Source organism: Oreochromis niloticus, linkage group LG22 (assembly GCF_001858045.2).
Source record: "Oreochromis niloticus isolate F11D_XX linkage group LG22, O_niloticus_UMD_NMBU, whole genome shotgun sequence".
Classification (NCBI taxonomy): Eukaryota; Metazoa; Chordata; class Actinopteri; order Cichliformes; family Cichlidae; genus Oreochromis; species Oreochromis niloticus.
Genome location: NC_031985.2, coordinates 5,149,409 through 5,172,668, shown reverse-complemented (window position 1 = coordinate 5,172,668; position 23,260 = coordinate 5,149,409). Strand labels below are relative to the sequence as shown.

Genomic DNA, 23,260 nt, shown 5'->3' with positions numbered 1-23,260 from the left:
TATGATTAACCCATCAGCTTTTGGTTTGAACTGGCAAATAAATATAAAGCAAACTAAAAATCTTCACCTGACTTTACCTTTTTCTGATTAACCTTTCAACTTTTGCATTTTTTTTAATTATGCTAAATTTAAAGTGTTTGTGCAAGTTTTTATCTTTAGTACTGAAACCTTCTGCTGTCATGGTTCAGCAGTGATGCTTGTCTGTTGCCGTAGTTACAGAGCTGGGAGAGGAAATAAAAGCTTAGAAGGAATTGAAACTTCTACTGAAATCCACAGCTGCAAGTCCTCCTCTGAGCCTTCTGCAAGGGGAAGACCATGATCGTGTGCATGGCCATGAAGGGCTTCCCATCAGACTGGAGTCAGAGACAACTGACAGGCTCTTGAGCCCTGTGTGCGTGTTTCACACAATCACTGCATTATTTTCTGCAGTCATTTCCCCTCATTGTCGGGTTTCAAAAATGGCAGTTTTGAGTTTTGTGACACTTTGGCATTGCCTTGAATTGCTTGGAACCCCAGCAGAGTAGGTAGTAAAAAAGTACCTGGTACCAGGTATTATGACCTAAAGGAAAACCCTGAAAACCAAGGCGAGTAAGTACTAATGGAAAAAGGGCTCTAGAGGTCAGACACCTGGAACCTGCAGCTTGTAAAACAATGCTAACATCCCAGTGGTACCTGGTGTTGCAGCTGATAAAGAGCCATAAACTACGCCCATCTTTTAAAAGTGATTGTCAGTTTGTGGGGCTTTGTTCAGACAGAGTGAAAGAGACCATGTTCTACATTACTCCTTAAAAGCTGTTGATATGTAAAATATAGAATGTTGAAATCTGTGATTTAAAACAAAACAAAAAATAGCTTAAAATGTTAAAGATGGTCTGATGAAATTAGTGAAAATCATTTTTATTTCCATCTGAGGGTTGGCAGGGCACAGGCTGATGTTGAGTTTTAGAAATACTAGATGATAACATGAGCAATGCTAACCTTGACAACACTACCATCAAGTTTAAGATGTGAGAAGCAAATGCATCACAGAATTTCAGAAAATGTGTGCTTCTTCCTTAAGTGGTTCAAATTTACCCAGGGAATTTACCCATGGGTCAAAGGTCATTATGAAGAGTTTTCTCAATAACTGTTCCATTTTGTAACATCTTGACTTATTTTTATTGAAATTCAAAGAAAAAGGAGAAAAGCTGTGTCACAATTTATAGGCTGCATCCTTCGGAGGCCACATTTGAAGGCCAATTGCATCACAGCCAGGCAATGAAGGCTGTCCCAGTTCGAAGGCTGCTCCAAATGGGGCCCACGATACTTTTCCCAGGATTTAAATGATGTGTCGGGTGTATCCTTTGTGGCTCAACATATTCCAGGATTCATCGCGCAGCAGTGCCGGTGGATAATTTTTTCAAAAAAATAGCGGACGGCTGAAGTGCAGCGGCTGAAAAGTAAACTTTTAAAAGTAAGTACTGACTTTTATGTCACTTTCTATATGGCGGTACAAATGTTTTAATAATGAATATAATGGTACAAGCAGGATCCACTGAACTGTTAATGTTAGTTTGGTTATTTTGCAGGATCTGTTCAGTGGTGTCGAGCCAAACGGACTTTAATGTTTGTTTTAACCAGATTTGAATCCTGCAGCTTATCACATGTTTTATTTCCATAAGTGAGAACTGCAAGTGTCCAGAGTGAGGACAGACTGAGGAACCCACTGCTGCACATCATCTGTGAGGGTTTGCACCCCTGATGATCCACCAGGACAAACTCAGCAGTGTCTGTGGAAAAGCCAGCACCAGCTGACAGATGGAGAAACTAGACAGACTGTTCCCTGTTTGTGAAAGACTGCTAGAAAAGTTTAAAATAACTACAGGGAGTGCAGAATTATTAGGCAAGTTGTATTTTTGAGGAATAATTTTATTATTGAACAACAACCATGTTCTCAACGAACCCAAAAAACTCATTAATATCAAAGCTGAATGTTTCTGGAAGTAGTTTTTAGTTTGTTTTTAGTTTTAGCTATTTTAGGGGGATATCTGTGTGTGCAGGTGACTATTACTGTGCATAATTATTAGGCAACTTAACAAAAAACAAATATATACCCATTTCAATTATTTATGTTTACCAGTGAAACCAATATAACATCTCCACATTCACAAATATACATTTCTGACATTCAAAAACAAAACAAAAACAAATCAGCGACCAATATAGCCACCTTTCTTTGCAAGGACACTCAAAAGCCTGCCATCCATGGATTCTGTCAGTGTTTTGATCTGTTCACCATCAACATTGCGTGCAGCAGCAACCACAGCCTCCCAGACACTGTTCAGAGAGGTGTACTGTTTTCCCTCCTTGTAAATCTCACATTTGATGATGGACCACAGGTTCTCAATGGGGTTCAGATCAGGTGAACAAGGAGGCCATGTCATTAGTTTTTCTTCTTTTATACCCTTTCTTGCCAGCCATGCTGTGGAGTACTTGGACGCGTGTGATGGAGCATTGTCCTGCATGAAAATCATGTTTTTCTTGAAGGATGCAGACTTCTTCCTGTACCACTGCTTGAAGAAGGTGTCTTCCAGAAACTGGCAGTAGGACTGGGAGTTGAGCTTGACTCCATCCTCAACCCGAAAAGGCCCCACAAGCTCATCTTTGATGATACCAGCCCAAACCAGTACTCCACCTCCACTTTGCTGGCGTCTGAGTCGGACTGGAGCTCTCTGCCCTTTACCAATCCAGCCACGGGCCCATCCATCTGGCCCATCAAGACTCACTCTCATTTCATCAGTCCATAAAACCTTAGAAAAATCAGTCTTGAGATATTTCTTGGCCCAGTCTTGACGTTTCAGCTTGTGTGTCTTGTTCAGTGGTGGTCGTCTTTCAGCCTTTCTTACCTTGGCCATGTCTCTGAGTATTGCACACCTTGTGCTTTTGGGCACTCCAGTGATGTTGCAGCTCTGAAATATGGCCAAACTGGTGGCAAGTGGCATCTTGGCAGCTGCACGCTTGACTTTTCTCAGTTCATGGGCAGTTATTTTGCGCCTTGGTTTTTCCACACGCTTCTTGCGACCCTGTTGACTATTTTGAATGAAACGCTTGATTGTTCGAGGATCACGCTTCAGAAGCTTTGCAATTTTAAGACTGCTGCATCCCTCTGCAAGATATCTCACTATTTTTGACTTTTCTGAGCCTGTCAAGTCCTTCTTTTGACCCATTTTGCCAAAGGAAAGGAAGTTGCCTAATAATTATGCACACCTGATATAGGGTGTTGATGTCATTAGACCACACCCCTTCTCATTACAGAGATGCACATCACCTAATATGCTTAATTGGTAGTAGGCTTTCGAGCCTATACAGCTTGGAGTAAGACAACATGCATGAAGAGGATGATGTGGACAAAATACTCATTTGCCTAATAATTCTGCACTCCCTGTAGTTGTCTGTCCTGAATCAGTCTTATTAGCTAATGTTAAAATAATTGTGTCATTCAAGTGTTTCCAATGTGGGAGAAAGTAGGCCTTCAAGTTAAACAATGTTTGGATTCAGCTTTGAATCCTGCAATGTCAGTGATCCAAGATGGTGCCTGTGTGTGCAGCTTTCCGTCAGCTGTTACCTATTTTTGTTGTCGTTTACATCTGTTTTCTTTAAAATTGTCTCTACTCTTCTGGTTTGTGACTTCCAGTCACTGCTAAATATCTGAGCCACTGTTGAAGAGCAGTCCTGATTGTTCCCAGGATGTGAGAAATTTCGTATCACACCTGTGCTAGAGACCGTACCACTGTTCCTCCGCCGCAGTTCACTTTGCCATCCCTCCAGGAAGAAATGCCACAGAAAGGGAGGGAAAGGGGGCGGTGTATTGGTAAAATTCAAAAACTGCATGGCTGCATCACCGATGACTAATACATGCGCTCTTCTGAACAAACTTGCCTCGGACAACAATTTGTTCATCTCCTGGCGATCCCTGGAATTAGTTCACCAATGGACCATACCTCTGGCCCCGCATCTCAGTGTCCAGCTTTCACGGCATTCGTCCCCTCGTCTTCGCAGAGGTGGAGTGGATCACCAGAATCTTCGTCCTCTGGGTCAATCATCCCAGTCGGCAAGCAACTCTGTGTTAGGTAGATTGGCTCTGGTTAATGCTAAGTCGCTAGCAAATAAGAACTTTATTTTAAATGACTTCTTCACCACTCGTCGCTTGGATTTTCTTCTGGTGACAGAAACTTGGCTAAAGTTGGACGAGTTGAGCCCACTTTCTGAACTTGTCCCTCCAGACTGTAACTATCTCGACTCGCCTCGGACTACCGGGTCGAGGGTTAGCCACTGTTTATAAAAACTGTTTCAACTGTCGGCAGCTAACAGCTGATGCTTACGCCAGGTTTGAACTGCAGTTGTTTGAAATCCCGCTGTCCACTCTGGTGCTGTGTGTGCTGGTGTACTGACCACCAAAATACAATGAGAATTTTATCCAAGACTTCTCTGAATTCTTCCCAGGAATTGTGCCAAGGTATGACATAGTTTTAATTGTAGGGGATTTTAATATCCATGTTTGTTGCTTAAATACACCGCTGACTGATACTTTTTAAATCTTACAGACTCTGTTAATCTTGTTCAGTCAGTTAAAGGCCCAAAACACAAACATGGTCATACCTTGGAACTTGTACTGTCTAGTGGCCTGACTCTCAGTGACACCGAAATCTGCAACATTCGTTTTTGTACGACCACATGCCTGTTATATTTGAGTTCCCTCTTTCATGTCAGTCTGTTAGACCTGGTGTGCCCAAATACCGATCTCGCATGATGGCCTTTTCTTTCTGAAGTCCTGAAGAAAGTTGTCCTTCTTCAGCTCCTGACCTTTTTAGATAACAATGGCATTAGTAAAGTATTTCAGTCTGGTTTTAAAGTGCACCACAGCACTGAAACTGCTCTTTTAAAAGTTTTGTAATGACCTTTTAACATTTATTGACTTGAGAGATTGTGCCATTATATTATTAGACCTCAGTGCTGCCTTTGATACCGTAGATCATATGATTCTTATCTCTCGGCTTGAACACTGTGTTGGAATCAAAGGGACTGCACTGGAATGGTTTAAATCTCACCCGTCCAACCGAAGTTTTTCTGTTTTGTCCCGGGTACACAAGCTGTGCAATCACACTTGCTTATATTTTTTTTTTTGTAACTTGTATCTATGTACATTCACTTGAATGAAAATTAAAATGAGAAATATAATCCTTGCTAACCTTTGAGTATTGTGATGGACCGAACAGTGAAGGAACGTCCGGCTCAGGTTAAAGTGTGAAAAGTTTTTTTATTTGACCCCAAAACAAACTTGGTTAAATTATACAGATAATTCAAAATCTTGGGCCCACAAAAGAGGTCAAAGTAACAGAACTCTTTGTTTCCAGAAAAGCTGGCAACAAGCAATACTACTAACTCAAACAAACTAACCTACCTAAACGAGACAAAGGGGAAACTTACACAGTGGCTGATCAGCCAACAAAAACACAGAAAGGCGTAGAACACACAAAACCCAACTCACACTAACATAACAAATTCCATTTCCCCCCATGATCCAGAATTGTGGTATGACCCAATTTGCAGGTCTCCACATAGGCTTGCTCCGCCCCTTCTCCACCTTTTAGCTCATCAACCAAGAGACTTGGAGCAGCTCCCACTGAGGTAACTCAGAAAACAAAGAAAGATTAAATCAGACATACATAACAGTGTAAACTAAAATGTTCGCACTTATTTAAGAACACAGTATTATGTGATTGTATAGAATAGATAGAATGCCTTTATTGTCACTATACAGTAGTACAATGAGATACAGAGCATCTCCTACTCAGTGCAAACATACCGGGGGGTGGTGCACAGTTCTGCAGCACTGTATGAACAGTATTAACAGAGAAAAAAAATGTGATTGTATAAGTAAATTTATTCTAAACCAAAACCAATTCTTTATTACCCTGTAAATTAAATCTTATATTTAAAGAAAGACAAATTAAGTGTAGTGTTATGGTTAAGCCTCTATTGTAACACTGATGTTCGGTAGATATAACCACTGTGTGGCTGTAAGTATATTCAATTATTCTAAAATTAACATTAAAATGTTTTAACTTTAATTATTTCACTTTAGAACATCTGTGAGGTACACCTGAGGGGGATATCTTTGGTTGCCAGTCGAATTTATTTTCATATTATTCACAATAAGAGTTCTGTGAGAAGTATTGCATTTATTTTCAAATATGTAAATCTGAAGTTCTTTTTTCCTGATTTGATTGATGACATTTAACAAATCATAGGTGATATTGATGCTGTGTAGTATGAAACTAAGGTCAAAGGTCATGGTGAAGGGTTTTCTTAAGAGCTGTTCCACTTTTGGCTCCTCTGGACTGAAAATAGAAAATAGCAGCGAAATAAAACTGTGTGTGTGAGTGTGTGTGTGTGTGTGTGTGTGTCCTCAGTGAACTGTATCAGTCTCTGCAGTATCTTCCAGCTGCAGCAGTCAGTTCAGTTTCTGTTCAGTCTGACTGAGGGAGGTTTTTGTACGACTGTTTTTCACTGTGTGAACACCCACTGACTGGTATAGTGACAACTCTGACAGTAATAAACTGCTGCATCTTCAGCCTGGACTCCACTGATGGTCAGAGTGAAGTCAGAGTTTGATCCACTGCCTGTAAAACGAGCTGGAATCCCTGATTGTCGAGTGCCAGCATCATAAATGAGTAGTTTAGGAACTCCTCCATCTTTCTTTTGGTACCAGGCTAAAAGATGGTTGTTGTTCCATAAATTAACATTCGGACTGGTCCTACACTTGATGTTCACAGTTCCTCCCACAGCAGAGCTCACTGCTCCAGGCTGAGTCACTGTGATCTGTCCTCTGGACTCTGAGGATACAGAGACAAAAACATAAAGCAGCTTCATGGTTTTGTGGGCTTCATTTCAGAGGGACAGATGTTGATAGAGGAGAGGAGTTTGATTCTCTGGACTTTACCTGTGAAGCAGCAGCAGAGGAGAGTCCAGATGAGGATGCAGATCAAAGTCATGTTTTTGATGAGGAGGATTTCTGTGGCTTCTGTTGTGATGAAGGACAGCTGTCAGTCATCCAGTGTTCAACTCTCAGGACTATAAACTCTCCCAGAGCACTGGAGCATGGTGCTGCTGATGCAAAGTGCTTCCCTATGGAAATCATCTGACTGACTCACACAGAGACTTGGATCAGTCTGATGATTTCTATCAGTGGATCAATCACATCATGATAATATTGACCAACAGTGTCCAATTAGACGTATTTGTTTAGAAATTGTTCCCTTTTGAATGCCTGTTATTTAAACTTTTTTAACTGTAATTTAATCCATGATCATTAGATCATGAAGGGACAAGCAATTATTTTTCAACTGTGTTCCGTAGTTCTGATTGAAAACACGTTTGACATTTTAGCTTGTTTTCCATTTGATGAAATTTGCAGTTTTAGAATCTGTGAAATCTCTGCTTTTGAAGAATGTGTCATTTTCCTGGTTAGATGCAGAGGAGTGAACATGGGGTTCAACTTGTTTGTGTTTATGCAAATTTGCCAAAATTATGTAACTGCTCTTTTAATTGTTTGTTGTTTTAACTGTGTTTGGCGGTTATAAAAATTATTTATAAAAGCTTTTGGCTGAGATTCAAAGCCTTCAGTGGATTCCACACATGCTGGTATTTTCATAACCGACCTCATGTTACAGCTTATGAAATAGAAACCCCCCAGTACCAGTGGTGTTGGGCTCAAGAGGTAGATTTCTGGGGCTTCTGTTGTGATGAAGGACAGCTGTCAGTCATCCAGTGTTCAACTCTCAGGACTATAAACTCTCCCAGAGCACTGGAGCATGGTGCTGCTGATGCAAAGTGCCTCTCTATGGAAATCATCTGACTCCAACAGGGATGCTGTTTGTCGATGAATCAACCACTTCATGATATTGAAACAAAAGTGCTCATTTCAGTATCCAATTAGACTTATTTAGGCTCATTTAAGTAGATATTCTTTGTCTGAATGTCTCCTATTATTTAACACTTGTGCCCTCATCAAATTTTGCACCTTGTTGACACCATCACATACAAAATTGTACATGCAGACAACCTGACATAAAATCCTCATACAGCAATATTTAATGTCCCTGAAACATTAAATTATGTCACAGTTTTAACTCTTTAATGCTACTTTAACAGTTTAATTATTAATCTTTATTGAAAATTCTCACAAAAACTAAATATTTTCCATATAATAAAAATAACGTTTATGGGACATTGGTGTTGATTAGAGTCTTGGACTTGGACCAGCAACAAAAGTGATTTGATTGCATGATTATTTTTTGTGCACTGCCAGATGCTCCCTCTAACACCTTCATGGACAACGAGGCCCCATTTTTTAATCTCTCTGCCACTGCAGAATAAAACCCTTTTCTAAAGTCAGCATTTTATTTTAAAGAAAAGTACAAACACACACACACACACACACACACACACACACACACACACACACACACACACACACATTCTCTCTCAATTCATTTATCTCTTCCTCTCAAACACAGACATACATCACATATTCTAAGCCTGGATATTTCACTGTCAGTTTTTCATGTGTCATGTTTTGTTGTGTTTATCTTTTGTTGCTGCAGTTTTCAGTGTTGGTGCAGTTTGCATAACACTGCACCAACAAATCAATATCTGATTAATCAGTGGGAACGTCTTGATGCATTCTCAATCATCCAGGAAAGTAAATCTCCAAAAGTTGAATCTGTTCATCTGGACGTAGCGTTTTGTGGGAGAAACGTTTGTTCCTTCAGTGGGCTGGTTTCAGTCATTATGCAAATGTACTGTTTATAAGGTTTGGGGAAACCTGCAGTCAGCTGAGACTGAAGAAGTCACTTGGATGAGTGACGAAACGTTTCTCCCACAAAACGCTACGTCCAGATGAACAGATTCAACTTTTGGAGAATCAGTGGGAACATTGATGAATCAGATGTTGATTTGAAAATTGTTTCACACACACATATCCATACAAATCACTCTTTGTGCCCCCTGGTGGTCACATGACTCCATAACATAACTGGCAAAAACAGAAGAATTTCATGTATTGGTCGACAAGGACAAAACTGAATCTGCTGGAATACAGTAAAATGTCAAATCTCACTTCTTCTCTTGAGACTCTGATTGTGAGTACAAGAAAATAATGATTAGAATAAAATGTGCTCAAGTTTGTTTAGATGATAGGGTGCAGCTGTAGATCAGAGGAATAGGAAAGGATTTGTGAATGTGTGTGTTTTAGGTTGGTTTAGCTATAGGCCTGTGTGTGTAATTGTGTAGAGAGAGAGGAATTTATTGACAGTGGGGTCTGCCTGTCATAAAAGGGAATAGGAAGCCACAGCTGGGGGTGTATGGGTATGCACAGAACAGGGTAAAAGTAGATATAAGTCATGAGCACACAGTGTTTCAGTAAGATGTTGGTTACATGAATGTTTTTTCTCATTACTGATCATGTGCCCAGCATCCACTCTGCACATGCTTATGTACCACATACACACACTCAAGTATCAGCAAAGGCTGGTACTGCACACACACACACATACACACACACACCACTCTGGCTAGGAGTTGCTGTTGTTGCCATTTAAGGGAATCCCCGGGGTTTTATAGCATGTTTTAAAGCTCACGGGGACCCTCCCCTAAAGTGTGAGGCTGAATGTATTTATGTGTAGGACTGAGGGACCGGCCCTCAGATCTGCTGGTTACAATTGCATGATCTCCCTCTGTGCAGAGGTTTAGTTTAAAAAAGAAGCATTACAAGTGTTTGTGATTTCAGAGTGTTTTTTTCCAGCTGCGTGACAAACGGACCAGAGGTATGGAGTGATTTGTAACATCACTTTATAAAATAAAAAAAAGAAAATACACAAAATAAAGTATAAAATAGAGCAAATAACCAGGATCTATTTTGCATCATACAGTATTAAAGGTATTTCTTCATGGATAAAATGGTCAAGTCTGATTAGACAATCAGAAATGGGAAAATTACTATGCACAGTAGTAAGCACTGGCATAAAATCTATTAATATGTACTGGCGAGATTAAGTCACAATCTTTTTAATAAAGTGCATTTAAAAAAATCACACATGCAAAATATTTCATAGTAGAGCTTTCATTTGGTTTGCAGAAAACAAATAAAATTACATTTTTTCACCAATCTTTGATATGACGTATTAAATAGCTACTAAATTCTCACATTTAAATCCTGTTTAGCAATTTATAATCAAATTTTGAAATTAGATATTTCTAAATATTTCTTTCATTTAATACATTTGAATATTTAAAAAAAATGTTCTTGTCATGTTTGTGCAACACATGATGGTGCTGTTTACTCACAGAAGAAAGGTTTCTGCATTTAAATGAACTGAGTTGTTATCGTGATGGAGACTGTGTCATAAATAAGCAGTAGTTTTGTGCCGTATTTTTCACTATTATTTATATACAACAGGTATCTTTTCTTTAAAAGAGGTTAAGAAAATATTAAACAGTAACAAATCAACACACAGTGTAAAGATCTCTGACTTTCAGTGTTTGAAACAGTCCAGTCTCAAACATCAATTTCAAAAGACCAAAAACTGTAATGTTTCATTTTGTTAACAGTTACAAGGTTACTGTTCATTTATTCTTAAATGAAGCTTTCTGTGATTCATTCTCTGATATTTTATAATCATTTAGTGGGAAAATTTCCTGATTCATGTTTTTGCTTCTGTTTGCTTCAAATTCCACGAGAATCAAATAAAAGCATGAATCTCATTACTGAGTCCACAATATTCAGATTCTATAGAAAACATGGAAACTGTAGAGTATTTACACTAAACATGTTCATTGGTTCCCTTCAATAAAAATCAATCAGTTCATCAAATAAAATCTGTTGATTGACTCGATTTGATTGACAGGACAGTTGATTAGAGGAGCAGAGTTTTCACCACCATCATTTAGACAGGGACTGAAGTATGGGTGGAGTTTCTGAATGAAGGAGCAGCTAGTAAAGGAGTAGATAAGAGCTGCAGTATCCACATCATAAAAAGAGACCAGACCCTCCTCATAATCCACAAACACCCCCACCTTCTCAGGACCAGACTGAAGACAGAGACGGACTGAAGGGCTGGCAAAAGCTCTGTACTCATTTCCATTTCTCAAGCCTATACTCCAGAAACCATCCTGAGGAGTCAGCGTGATTTTTCCCTTCCTGTTGACCAACTCGCTGGCCACTCCTAAATCCCATGCAGTCTTTCCTTTAACCTGAACCTCGAAATAAAATCTGCCCGAAGATAAACTCTGCTTTCCTAAAACATTAGGACATGGTGAAAATCTCTGTGGGATGTCTGGAAGAGTCTTCCTCACATCACCACAATGCACCTGTTTTCCATCATCAGATAGGATGAGTCTAGAATTTGCTGTATCAGGATCAAGAGTCACATCCACTGCATACTGCTGGACCCTCTCCAGCTCAGCCTCAAGCAGCTTCTTCTTCATGCATTTCCTGAGTTTCTCCTCCAGCTGAGCCACAGCTCTAACCACAGTTCCCTCATATGAAGGTGGATGAACTCTGATCTCTGTCCAGTCCTTTGCGGGTAGAACAGTTTTCAGGGATGAGAAGCGTTGGAGGAGGTGTAGGTGGTCTTCAGAGTGTGAGAGCTGCTCCAACTGAGAGCTTGTCTTCTTCAGCTCAGAGATTTCTTGTTCCAGATCCTTGATGAAACCTTCAGCCTGTTTCTCTGTTGTCTTCTGTTTGCCTTCAATCTCCTTCATGAGCTTCTTCATTCCTCTCTCAGCAGACTCCTGCAGAGCAGTGAACACCTGCAAACCTTCTGCTTTCTCTCTGTCTGCAGAATCTTTACTCATCTTTACTGACTTTTTGATCTCCTGAATTTTCAGTTGTCTCTTCTGGATCATTAGCTGAATTTCAGCCTCTGTCTTCCACAGCTCTGCCTTCTTTCCCTCATATTCTTCTCTGAGAGGAACAAACTCATGAGTCTTGTGTTTGTAAACAGAGCAGAGCGTGCAGACACATGTCTGGTCAGTCTTACAGAACAGCTCCAGAGGTTTATCGTGCTTCATACACATCCTGCCTTCCAGGTTCTCCACAGGCTCTACCAGCTGATGTCTTCTCAGACGTGAAGCTGTCAGATGAGGCTCCAGGTGCGCCTCACAATAGGAGGTCAGACACACCAAGCAGGACTTCAGGGCCTTCAGTTTGCTTCCAGTGCAGACGTCACAGGGAACCTCTCCTGGTACGGCAGCTTGTTGCTTTGAGTTGGCAGACAAACTCTGCAGCAGATCATTCCTGCAGATTCTTTCTAAAACCTTCCTGGTCACCTCCACAGCTCCAGGAAGAGTGTAGGTGTGCACCATCAGGTCCACGGTGTCCCGTCTTTTTGCCGTCTGCAGTCGGCTCTTTTTGATGGTTGGTCGACTCGCAAGGACTTCGCCCTGCTGCAGGCGCCACTTAAAGCCTTCAAACTCATCGTCTGTTAAATCTTCCAGGGTGTTTAGGAGCTCCTCTGGTCTCATCATGGCTTTCTGATGAAGTCAGAAGAATATTTTAGCAAATATACATTTGGGAATATCTCCCATTCACGTTAACAACAAATAGACTTTTTTTCCTTTTTTCTGTGGGTCTTTTACATTGAATGAATTAAATTGTGTAGTTTAAACTGTTTTTGATGAAAAGTCAAAGGAAGGAATCTAGTTCTGCCCCCTGTGACTCTGAATATTATAAAATGATTTATTTTTAGAATTTATCAAGCAATTATTTTTCTAGCTTTGGTAGCTACGCCTCAAGCAATGAAAGGCAAGAAATGAAACCAGACTTCTTCCTGGTGACTCACTTTTTCTGACAGAGACACAAAGGTTGATGATTCAACTCCTGTGTTTTCATGACCTCACTGAGATCAACAAATGCAAATAGCTGCCTATCCCCTGACGATGCTTGTAGATATATTTGAGTTTTGATTTGTTCGGTCCCTGTGTCACGGTCCCGGGTTTTGGATCCACAGTTTTCAATTACAAACTTTAAATTCTTGTCTTTATTTAACATTCTGATTCTCAGTCTCATTGTTCATTATTCTTTGAGTATTTGTTTCAGTGTTTGGCTGCTTTCAGCATGTTCAACTTTTATTTTGTATAGTGTCCTGTTGTTTCCTTATTCTTCTGTGTGTCCGGCCTGTCAGTTTTGTATCTTTGAGTCTTTTGTCTCCAATAGTTACTTCCTGTTTTATTTTGATAGTCTTTTGCCACTGTGCTTTATTTTGTGTTCTACTTCTCTTGTCTCATCATCCCTGATTTGTTCCTGCTCCACCTGTTTCCTCTTGCCTCATTACCTTTTGTGTTTATTGTCTCAGTTTCCCATCATTCCTTGTTGGGTATGTGTTTCCTGGTGTTTTCTCTCCCTAAGTTCCAATAGTATTATTCCTTAAGGCTCCTGTTTTGTTTTGGGTTTTTTTTTTTTGTTGATTTTTGTGTTTTTTGGACTGTTTTTTTTTTTCTTTCTTGAACTAAACAGTAGTTAGCCCTGCGACAGACTGGCGACCTGCACAGGGTAGCGCTGTATCTTGCACTATTTTATCACCTGATTCACACTATACCCAGGGTTTGACTTTTATCTGTATTTTAATTTTATTACAGTACGGTACTCAGTTTTTGGTAACCATTGTCCTTCATGTAAATATGTAAAAATTGTGTATGTTTCTGTTCTGTGTCTTGTGTACTGTTTGTTTGTATGTGTCTTTCTTGCTGCTGTTACACCCAAATTTCCCCTTGTGGGATAATTAAAGGATTATTTTATTCAATTCTACCCTGCCTCTCGCCCTAAGACAGCTGGGATAGGCTCCAGCCTCCCCTCCCCGAAGCGAATGGATGGATGGACTAAACAGTATTAAAGACTCACATTATGTTCACCTCCATCTCTTGCATTCTGTATTTGCATCAGCAGAATACAAACTTCATTCCACAAACCTGATCATGACAACTTTATGTACTTATTGCCACATTTGATAGATTTTACAGACTCAGCTAGCAAAAAGAAAATGACTTTAGGCTATAAAGACTGTGGTTTGTGACACTGACTTTTGCTACAAATAACAATAAAATGAATAAACATAAATGAATGGCACTTCCTGTTTGATGAAAGCTGGAAATTTTCTGTTAATTCTGGTTAAAACACAATAAATATCAGGTGGACTCACCAGTAATCAGATTCAGGTCAGATTCTGTGAAATAAAATATGAACTCAGTTTGATTTTCTTCAGAGAGAAGCACAGAGATGTGTCTCGACTGCAGCTCTGTCATCCACAAACTTTAAGGTGAATCTCGTCTATCTCGTCTCGCTCCGCCTCTTACTGCACCTCTGTTTTCAGGTTTGTTTCCTTCTGCAGGTTCAGACATGATCACAGACACAAACATGTGAAACAAGCAGAGTTTAAAATGTTCTCATTTAATGTGATTTTTTTTTTTGCAGCATAAAAGAGCCAGTGTGGGTGAAAGCACTTTGGAAGCATGAACCTGTTAAACTGCAAAACTCCTGAGGTAAGAAAATGCAGCGAAAAAGAAACATTTCAGATTTTTCTCCATGTCCACTTTTATATTTGTGTTCTATATGATCACTTGGGGAGTAACTTTACAGCAACACTGCAGAAATGACTGACCAGAGACAAAAAGCCTGAACTGCATAACTCTGCATTAGATTCCAGATGTTTTTTGATCTTCAGTTTTTCACTGTGAACACTTAGTGACTGTTAATAAAGTGATTGCTCATTATTGCCAGATTATCTATCATTAAAATGAACTGAAATCCCAGACTTGAGGGTTGAAATAAAAGTAAATAAGTCACAATGAAACACTGGAAGTGAGGTGACTGATTAAAATCTTTAGCGCTGATTCATTTATTGTAAAGAGACGTGAAATGCTCAGTGTTCCCTCTCTGATCCATAACGTTGTGAGACCTACACTGATGTTGAAATAACTGTCATCTCAATGTTCAGCACTAACCTGTAATAATCTAAATTGCGTTTAACTAACAAAAGTAGTAGCAGTACAAAACATTTAACAACAGGAGGCATCATCGTGACACCAACCTGAGACAACAGCAATTATGGAAAAGACAAATTCTTGGAGAAGTCAGAGAGTTAATTTTCTTCTAATTTCTCGTGTAATTGTAAGAAAGATTTGACAAAACAAGTGTTTAAGATTACTATAATTAAAATTCATTGTGGTAATAAAAAGAACCAAAATTAGATAAAAGTTGTCCAAATATTTATGGAACTAACTGTAGTTCCAGCTTTATGCAAATATTTCCATCTGCAAATAACTCCACTCGCAAAACTTCAATGATTATGTATTTTTTAAATTTTTCTTCTTTAAATTTGTCTTGATGTTGGCCAACAAAATGGACAAACAGTGAATTTTCTTTTAAATTGAGACTGTGTGTTTATTGATTCTGTCTTCAGAGTAAAATCTTTGTCTCACTGGAAATAGAAAATGTAGAACTTTAAAAAAGGTTTATATTTGTTACATTTCCATAAAGGTTTTTTTTTCTCCAAAGTTTTCAGCCCAGTTGCTCTGTCCCAGTCATTCACCTCTGACTAAGTCTTGCCCCACGGCCTGACCAGCCTCCAAAACGAGTGCCCCTCCTGTCTAGCCCTATGACTGGGCCAACACCCTGAACTGTCTCTTAGCTTTTTTTGTGCTCCCTGTTTTTGTTTTCCTTTTGCGTTCATGGTCCTGGGGTCCGTTCTTCGTACCTCGCTTACTACATCCAAGATCAAATGACACATCCAAGATCAAATCATCGCGCCAACTTTGAGCTCGCTAATCCGGTTCTCCGAACACACCTGTTGTTGACGATTAGTACAGCTGGATGAAGTAATCTGAGATCACTGGGTGGCTTAAAAGGGGCTACGCATCGATAGTAGAAACATTGATCGGCAACCCTTTGATTGGTCGGCGAAGATGTCGAAGGAGCGCGCTCAGTATTTTTCGGCAGCAGAGCAAGAACTCTTGATTGAGGGATTTCAGGAGTTTCAGAGTTTAATTAAAACGTAATGATAGGTTTGTAGCTTGAACCTATTCGCTGGAACGTTAAAGGCAATGTGATTACACAGCAAGCAAGACACGAAGTAGGCAAAGTTCTTTGTGGTACTCATGCATGAGGGAGGCCTGCCTGGAGCCAAGTGTCGTTCCACCTACTTGACCTCCATCAGACTCTCAGCCAGGTTCCCCATAGCACTCCTTTTATTGTGGTTACTTGAATATGCATAGGGTCATTAACATATAACGGTACACATGTGAACAAGGAATACTCTGCCTGTGGTTTTGTAAGTGCGTGTGTGTGTGTGTGTGTGTGTGTGTGTGTGTGTGTGTGTGTGTGTGAGCTGCTGACCAAAAGGGTCATAAAGCAGGAACAACATCCTAGGTCATAAAGAGGGTAACCTCCCCACACCTAATCTATGGTTCACCCTAGATAACACAGTGAAGCCATACAAAGGGCAGGAAGTTTTACCACATCAAAAGAAGCAGCAGATCTTCCAGATAGGATGTATCTGCAATAAAACACTATAGCCCCTCACCCAGAACCTCGAGAATCTGGGGAGGGGAGAACAAAAGAATTCCTTTCAACACACAGTTAAAGTACAAATGGTAAGAATAAAAATGACAAACATTTAACAATTCACTCTAACACAAGGGAACACCGCAAAGGCTGCAAAAGCAAGGAGAGAGGGCTGGCAGAAAGTTGCTGACAAATTAAACTCGTATGTAATTTATTATATTATATTACATTATATCCTCTTTCACATTAGAGCCACAACAGGACCCACTAGAACATGGGAACAAGTAAAAGTGAAATATAAGAATATTCTACAGCATGGTAATATAAATAATCTGTTTGTTTGTTTATAACAGCAACCAAGAAAAGGGCAGAGCAAATAAAGACAGGTGGTGGTCCTGCACCCCCTCGTCACACCCCGGCTTTTTGTACTGTGACATTTATTGACATTGTGGGGTTTTTTGTGTGTAGTTAGACATAACACTCCATCACTTTTACCTGTTCCCATGCAAGGGGTGACTGAAGCATGCACAGTAAGTTGGGAGATATATATATATCTATATATAGAGAGAGAGAGTGTGTGTGTGTGTGTGTGTGAGAGAGAGAGAGTGTTAAGTAAATAATACCCTGACGGGAAAATCGATATCTCTCTATGAGCACACTGTCGCGCTGAGCTAAAGGATCCTGTCTATCCCGCAATATCCGCTGAATTCAGAAAACTCTCCTTATCAATCTTGCACCTTCCGCAATGGGTTGCTCGCGTACAAACGGACAGGACATGGCTGCGACAGACTTCCCAAATCCACCTTCGCTTTTATAGCCGTGGTCTCTCATCTTGATTACACGAAGTGTTTTACTATTACTACTCTAAAATATGAATTACATCTGAAATAATCAAATACATGAAATAGAATGATTAATAGTACATTTCCCTTTTTTTAGGAAATGACCTGTATGTATCTGTATGAAATCAATAAAAGAATCAAATACTGCATTATCTTTACTTACATTGATAATATTTATTTATGGACAAACAGTGGAGAAATATCGCTGTTGCTTACGTATAAATGAAGCGGACATACCTGAGTGGCCGCGATCTAATCCTGTTTACATAAAGTAAGCCTGCTCCCAAGTAGGTTTACGCTTACGGATCTGTTGCTATGACAGCAAGTCCCGGATGAGCTTCGGAGAACCAAACGATCCAAGATCACGCGAAATCGTCAACAATCAAATCCAGCTAACTTACTTAGCGAGGTACGAGGAACGGGCCCCTGATGGCCTCTTAGAAAAATTACTTGCCCACACCTGGTTTAGTGCGATTCTTCTTTATGATTTGGTCATTTTTTGTACATATTTTGGTTGATATTTCAGCGCTGACAAGATTTGAATGAATGTGGGCAAAAAGTATCCTGGGAGGAATCCTATATTTATCACATACATGTCAATAATAAATGGACACCTCCATCTGCTAAGGAAGCTCATGTGTTATCACTGACAGCTCCTCAGCAGGTACTGGCTGTATCTCAGGGTGAGATTGTTTCATCAAATGTTTAGATTATTTAAAATAAGACCTCTTGTTTTCTTTGAGTTGTATTGAGTTTAATTTTAAATATGTTAATGAAAGTCTTTTTTTCTTACCTGATTGTTCATATTTAACAAATCATAGATCATATTGATATCATCTAGTATGAAACTGGGGTCAAAGGTCAGGATAAATTTTGAAATAACTGTTCCACTTTGCTACCTCTTGACTTTTTTAAAAACAAAAATAAAAAAAGGGAACAATTTTCTTTTAATGTATGTGTTCATTTATGATTGGATAAAAAAACCCTCCCCCTCTGTGCGTGTGTGTGTGTGTGTGTGTGTGTGTGTCCTCAGTGAACTGTATCAGTCTCTGCAGTATCTTCCAGCTGCAGCAGTCAGTTCAGTTTCTGTTCAGTCTGACTGAGGGAGGTTTTTGTACGACTGTTTTTCCACTGTGTGAACACCTCCTGACTGTTGATCTCATGATAACTCTGACAGTAATAAACTGCTGCATCTTCAGCCTGGACTCCACTGATGGTCAAAATGAAATCAGAGTCTGATCCACTGCCTGCAAAACGAGCTGGAATCCCTGATTCTCGAGTGTTAGCATCATAAATAAGCAGTTTAGGGGGATCTCCATCTTTCTGTTGGTACCAGGCTAACAAGCTAGAGCCATAAACATCCTCACTGACTTTACAATCGATCCTCACAGTTCCTCCCACAGCAGAGCTCACTGCTCCAGGCTGAGTCACTGTGATCTGTCCTCTGGACTCTGAGGATACAGAGACAAAAACATAAAGCAGCTTCATGGTTTTGTGGGCTTCATTTCAGAGGGACAGATGTTGATAGAGGAGAGGAGTTTGATTCTCTGGACTTTACCTGTGAAGCAGCAGCAGAGGAGAGTCCAGATGAGGACGCAGATCAAAGTCATGTTTTTGATGAGGAGGATTTCTGTGGCTTCTGTTGTGATGAAGGACAGCTGTCAGTCATCCAGTGTTCAACTCTCAGGACTATAAACTCTCCCAGAGCACTGGAGCATGGTGCTGCTGATGCAAAGTGCCTCTCTATGGAAATCATCTGACTGACTCCATGTTGTGTCCACATACTATTGCATTTGTTCTGTAGATACATTTACCAGAAGTGCTAGAGGGCGCTAGTGTTATTTGGGGAGAAGAAAAAATAATTTTAAAAAAGAGTTATCTCCGGTGATCCTCTGTTCCTACCTGTGTGTGTGTGTAATGCCTGCTGAAACCACACAACACTCAAACAGGGACTTGGATCAATCTGATGATGGAGTTTATGAACTAATCAAACACTTCATGATAATGATGAGAATCAAAATGTTAAAGCACATTTGTGGGGAGTAATGATGTAAATGGATCAACGCTAATTTAACATTTAGTCTGAATGAATTTTAGAGGAGAAATGTTACTTCCCAAATTATCTTTGATACAATATAGGAAAACAAACGAACAAAAAAACAGCAAAATGAACTTTCAATTCTTTAGTTTAAGCCATGACATGGAATAATTTACTTCATGTGAAATGTGAAATATTTGGCCCATAATAGAGGCAACATTTTTTCCCGGGGGCGCTCCACTGTGTGCTCTTGTTTTAATGTGCAGTGTCTTGTCACTGGAGTTACTGATACTGAGGTTATTTGTGTTCTTTTATCTCCGTTTCCTTTTGAGCACTGTCAAAAACTTCAAACGTTCAAAATAGGTTACAAGGAGGGAGTTAGCACAAGACGTTTACGTAAATATATGGTAAATGGTAAATGGCCTGTATTTATATAGCGCTTTACTAGTCCCTAAGGACCCCAAAGCGCTTTACACTACATCCAGTCATCCACCCATTCACACACTGGTGATGGCAAGCTACATTGTAGCCACAGCCACCCTGGGGCGCACTGACAGAGGCCATGGTCCAGACTGAGGCAAATATAAAATAATTTATTAAACGTAACCGAACCAAGACACAAAGATCACCAGTAGTTTGATGTCAGATGGAGTGAAAAACAGAGACTCAGCAGCTTATATGGAAATTTTTCTTGTCAAAATGCAAAGATGTCAATGCAATGCAAAAATGCAACAAGTACAATTTTGCACAACTTCTGTTTGAGGTATTCTCCTCTGGTTTTAATAAGGTGCAGCCTCATATTCTTATTCCTGTAAAGAAAGCAAGACAAACAGCTCAACTGGTTTTAACTTGCAGTGCAAGGGAAGCCTGGTCGGAACCAGGCTCTTGGAGCTGAACGCTCCTCACCTGTTTCCCAGCCAACTTTGACCCCAGCCTCCGCTCGCAGTCCTTTTATTCAAATGACACAACCCCCCATTGAAAACCCATAAGTGGTGTGTCATAACAGTATGCATTGTGTGTGTGTGTATGCATGTGTGAGCACGTGTGTGTGTGTGTGTGTGTTAGTATGCGAGTGAATCTGTGTGTATCCATCAGGGCGTGTCTATGTGTGTGTGTGACTTCCTGCTGATCACAAAGGGTCATCTCCCCTCACCCTATATATGGCTTAATTTTAATGGTTCACCATATACAAACACAGGTGAAACCATAAAGGCAGGAAGTAAACATCCTCACCAAACAAGAAAACTAAACCTTCACATAGGATGTGACTGCAGTTAAACACTATAGCCGATTGCCTCCCCTACCTAGATGTAGGGAGGATAGAAACAGAAGAATGTCTTTGATCATACAGTTTAAGGCAAGCTTTAAAAATGTAAGTACAACAATGACAACTATTATCAAAATCAACCTAACAGCTGTGTTCTGTCACCGCTTCTTTTTATTATGTACACTGACAGCTGCAGGACTTCTTATGAGAACTAAGAATGAAGTCAGTGTTATTCATGGGTTGGATGTCCAGATTGTGCAGTGTTACAGATATCTTGGCAAAATCTTTGATTGTCAGCTCAAGTTCAATGTGAACAGAGTCCATCGTAAAACGGGATCAACAGAGAATAAATAATTGTTCAGAAGGTTGAACTCTTTTAATGTTAATAAGACAATTTATATGATTCTTATTGTGCATTTATAGAAAGCCTTTTAACATTTCTTTAACTGCTGGTTCAGTATTTAATTTTTAAATACCTGCTCCAAAACCACGGAGGTCAGGCAGAGAGATTTGTGTTCAGTCTGAAAATGAAGATGGAAAAAAACATTATTATCCATCCTGAACGTGTTTTGTCATCTGAATTCAGGAAGTTGTTCTCAGGTCACCGTTACCTTGTACCTCAGTGTAGAACAAACAGAAACTTCAAATCCTTCATTCCCTCAGCTGTTAGATTCCTGAACGCTGACAGGAGTCGTTCAGATGAATGTTTCTGTGATTGTTCATTTTGAGACATTTACCCTTCATATTCTATTTCAAGGATTCAAGGAGCTTTATTTGTCATTTGCATCACATGTTAACATGAGATGGAACAAAATTATGTACACATGGTCCGGACTGAAAAGAAACAAAAATAACTAGAAAGTGCATTTTCTGAAGAAACTGCAGTGTGAATGCTTGAATCTGAATGTATGCACTGAAATGAAATAATTGCTGAATTTAAGTTAAAGATTTTGAATGAGATGAAAAATACAGAAATTTTCACCTGAAAACAAAAGTGCTGAACTGCTAAAAGCTGACATCCACACTAGGGATGCAACGATACCAATTTTTTCAAACCGATCCGATACCGATACTTGGATCTGAGTACTTGCCGATACCGAGTACAAAAACCGATACTTCTACCACACACAAGTTAAACTTAACCGGTAGTAAAGAAACGACCCCACACAACTCTTTAACACAAACGAAACGTTTACTGAACGTAAGGGCAGAGACAAATACTGTACAACACATCCCTTTTTTATGATATTGATATTCCAATTCCTTAACCAAATGAAATACACTGTATAAATGAAATAATTCCCTTTCAAATTATATTAAACAACCCAACTTATGTTATCACCTTTTGGTAAGTGACTCACTAATATACACTCCAAATCACGTTATATAAATCCACTAAACATACAATATTCACACCTGGGCCCCACACACACTCACATTCACACTTGTTGCAGGCCTGTTTGCTGCTCACGCCGGACGATGGAGAAAAATCCTCTTCTCCCCAGTAAGAGCACAAAAGTCTGACTTACAGTTCCGTTGCTCGGTAGGTTGCCATTCACCAGTCCCACACTAAATCCACTCCCTGCGGACCCGATGCTGTCTCTGCTACAGCGCGTTAGCCAGTCACTGTCCAGCTCTCCGACAGTCCATAGCAGCTGCCTCCGTGGCGCAGCCAAGCAGTCCGGGCTAGCCTTTAGCCTCGGCAGTCATGGCTGGAAACACAGTTTTCCACGGACGGTGGTGCGACCGTTGAAACAAAAAGTCACTTCACCCACACTCTGTTGCGAAGCTCTCACACGGTTAGCTTTCTAGTCACACACTCTTTTGTGCAAGTTAACCTCAGTAAAACTAGCCGAGTCTCTCACTTTGGTTCAGCTAACCTCGTGCATCTCTCCATGCTGTTCTCTTCTGTGAACTGTGAACACCTTATGTGGCGTTCAAGTCCATGGGAATTATGATTATCTACTCCCAAATTCCCATCCGGGCTACATAAGTATCGGTTCATGGTATCGGTTAACTTTTACGAGTACGAGTACGCACACATTTTACAGTATCGGCCCCGATACCCGATACCAGTATCGGGATCGGTGCATCCCTAATCCACACAGAAGAAGTTGGAAAATAGCTGAAAATGTTTTAAATGTAAATTAGAAAAACCTAAGTAATGAGAAAAGAAAATTTAGAGTCAGAAAACATCTGAATGTATGTTAAAAGTTCATATTCTTTGAATCACCGAATGACTAAAATGTCATCCCTCCACTTGGATCCACACAGTTTAAAACGTTTACATCTCTGAGCTTTGGAAGACACGGTGTTGGAAAGAAAAGAGCAATGGCGACGTTTTGAGGGTAAAATGATGGCTGTAGAGCAAACACTGTGGACACAGCAGCAGTTGAAAGAGAAGTGTTTAAGATGAATCTTGACAGTGAGAGAGAGAGCTCGTTAGGCAGGCAGGTGTGAGCCTGGTTGCTATAGTGACTGCACCCAATGGCTCCATACACATGCACACAGACATG

The 23,260-nt window shown here is 40.0% G+C and overlaps 1 protein-coding gene and 1 gene segment (V, D, J or C); one reads left to right on the top strand and one right to left on the bottom strand.

Annotated features, from left to right (window-relative positions):
* LOC102076541 (Ig kappa chain V-V region MOPC 21-like) overlaps nucleotides 1–23,260 on the top strand; it is an 811,057-nt gene that overhangs the window by 7,347 nt on the left and 780,450 nt on the right.
* Nucleotides 9,832–15,824, bottom strand: LOC100703557 (E3 ubiquitin-protein ligase TRIM21). 2 transcript variants are annotated; one of them, XM_019350822.2, is made up of 2 exons: nucleotides 14,238–15,824; nucleotides 9,832–12,573 (listed from the first exon to the last, which is right to left on the bottom strand). In XM_019350822.2, exon 2 carries the CDS (start codon nucleotides 12,565–12,567, stop codon nucleotides 10,900–10,902), a length of 1,668 nt encoding a protein of 555 aa, XP_019206367.1. In that variant the 5' UTR covers nucleotides 12,568–12,573; nucleotides 14,238–15,824; the 3' UTR covers nucleotides 9,832–10,899. The 2 variants fall into 2 exon arrangements, with proteins under 2 accessions (XP_019206367.1, XP_019206368.1); XM_019350823.2 differs by lacking the exon at nucleotides 14,238–15,824 and adding an exon at nucleotides 12,882–13,802.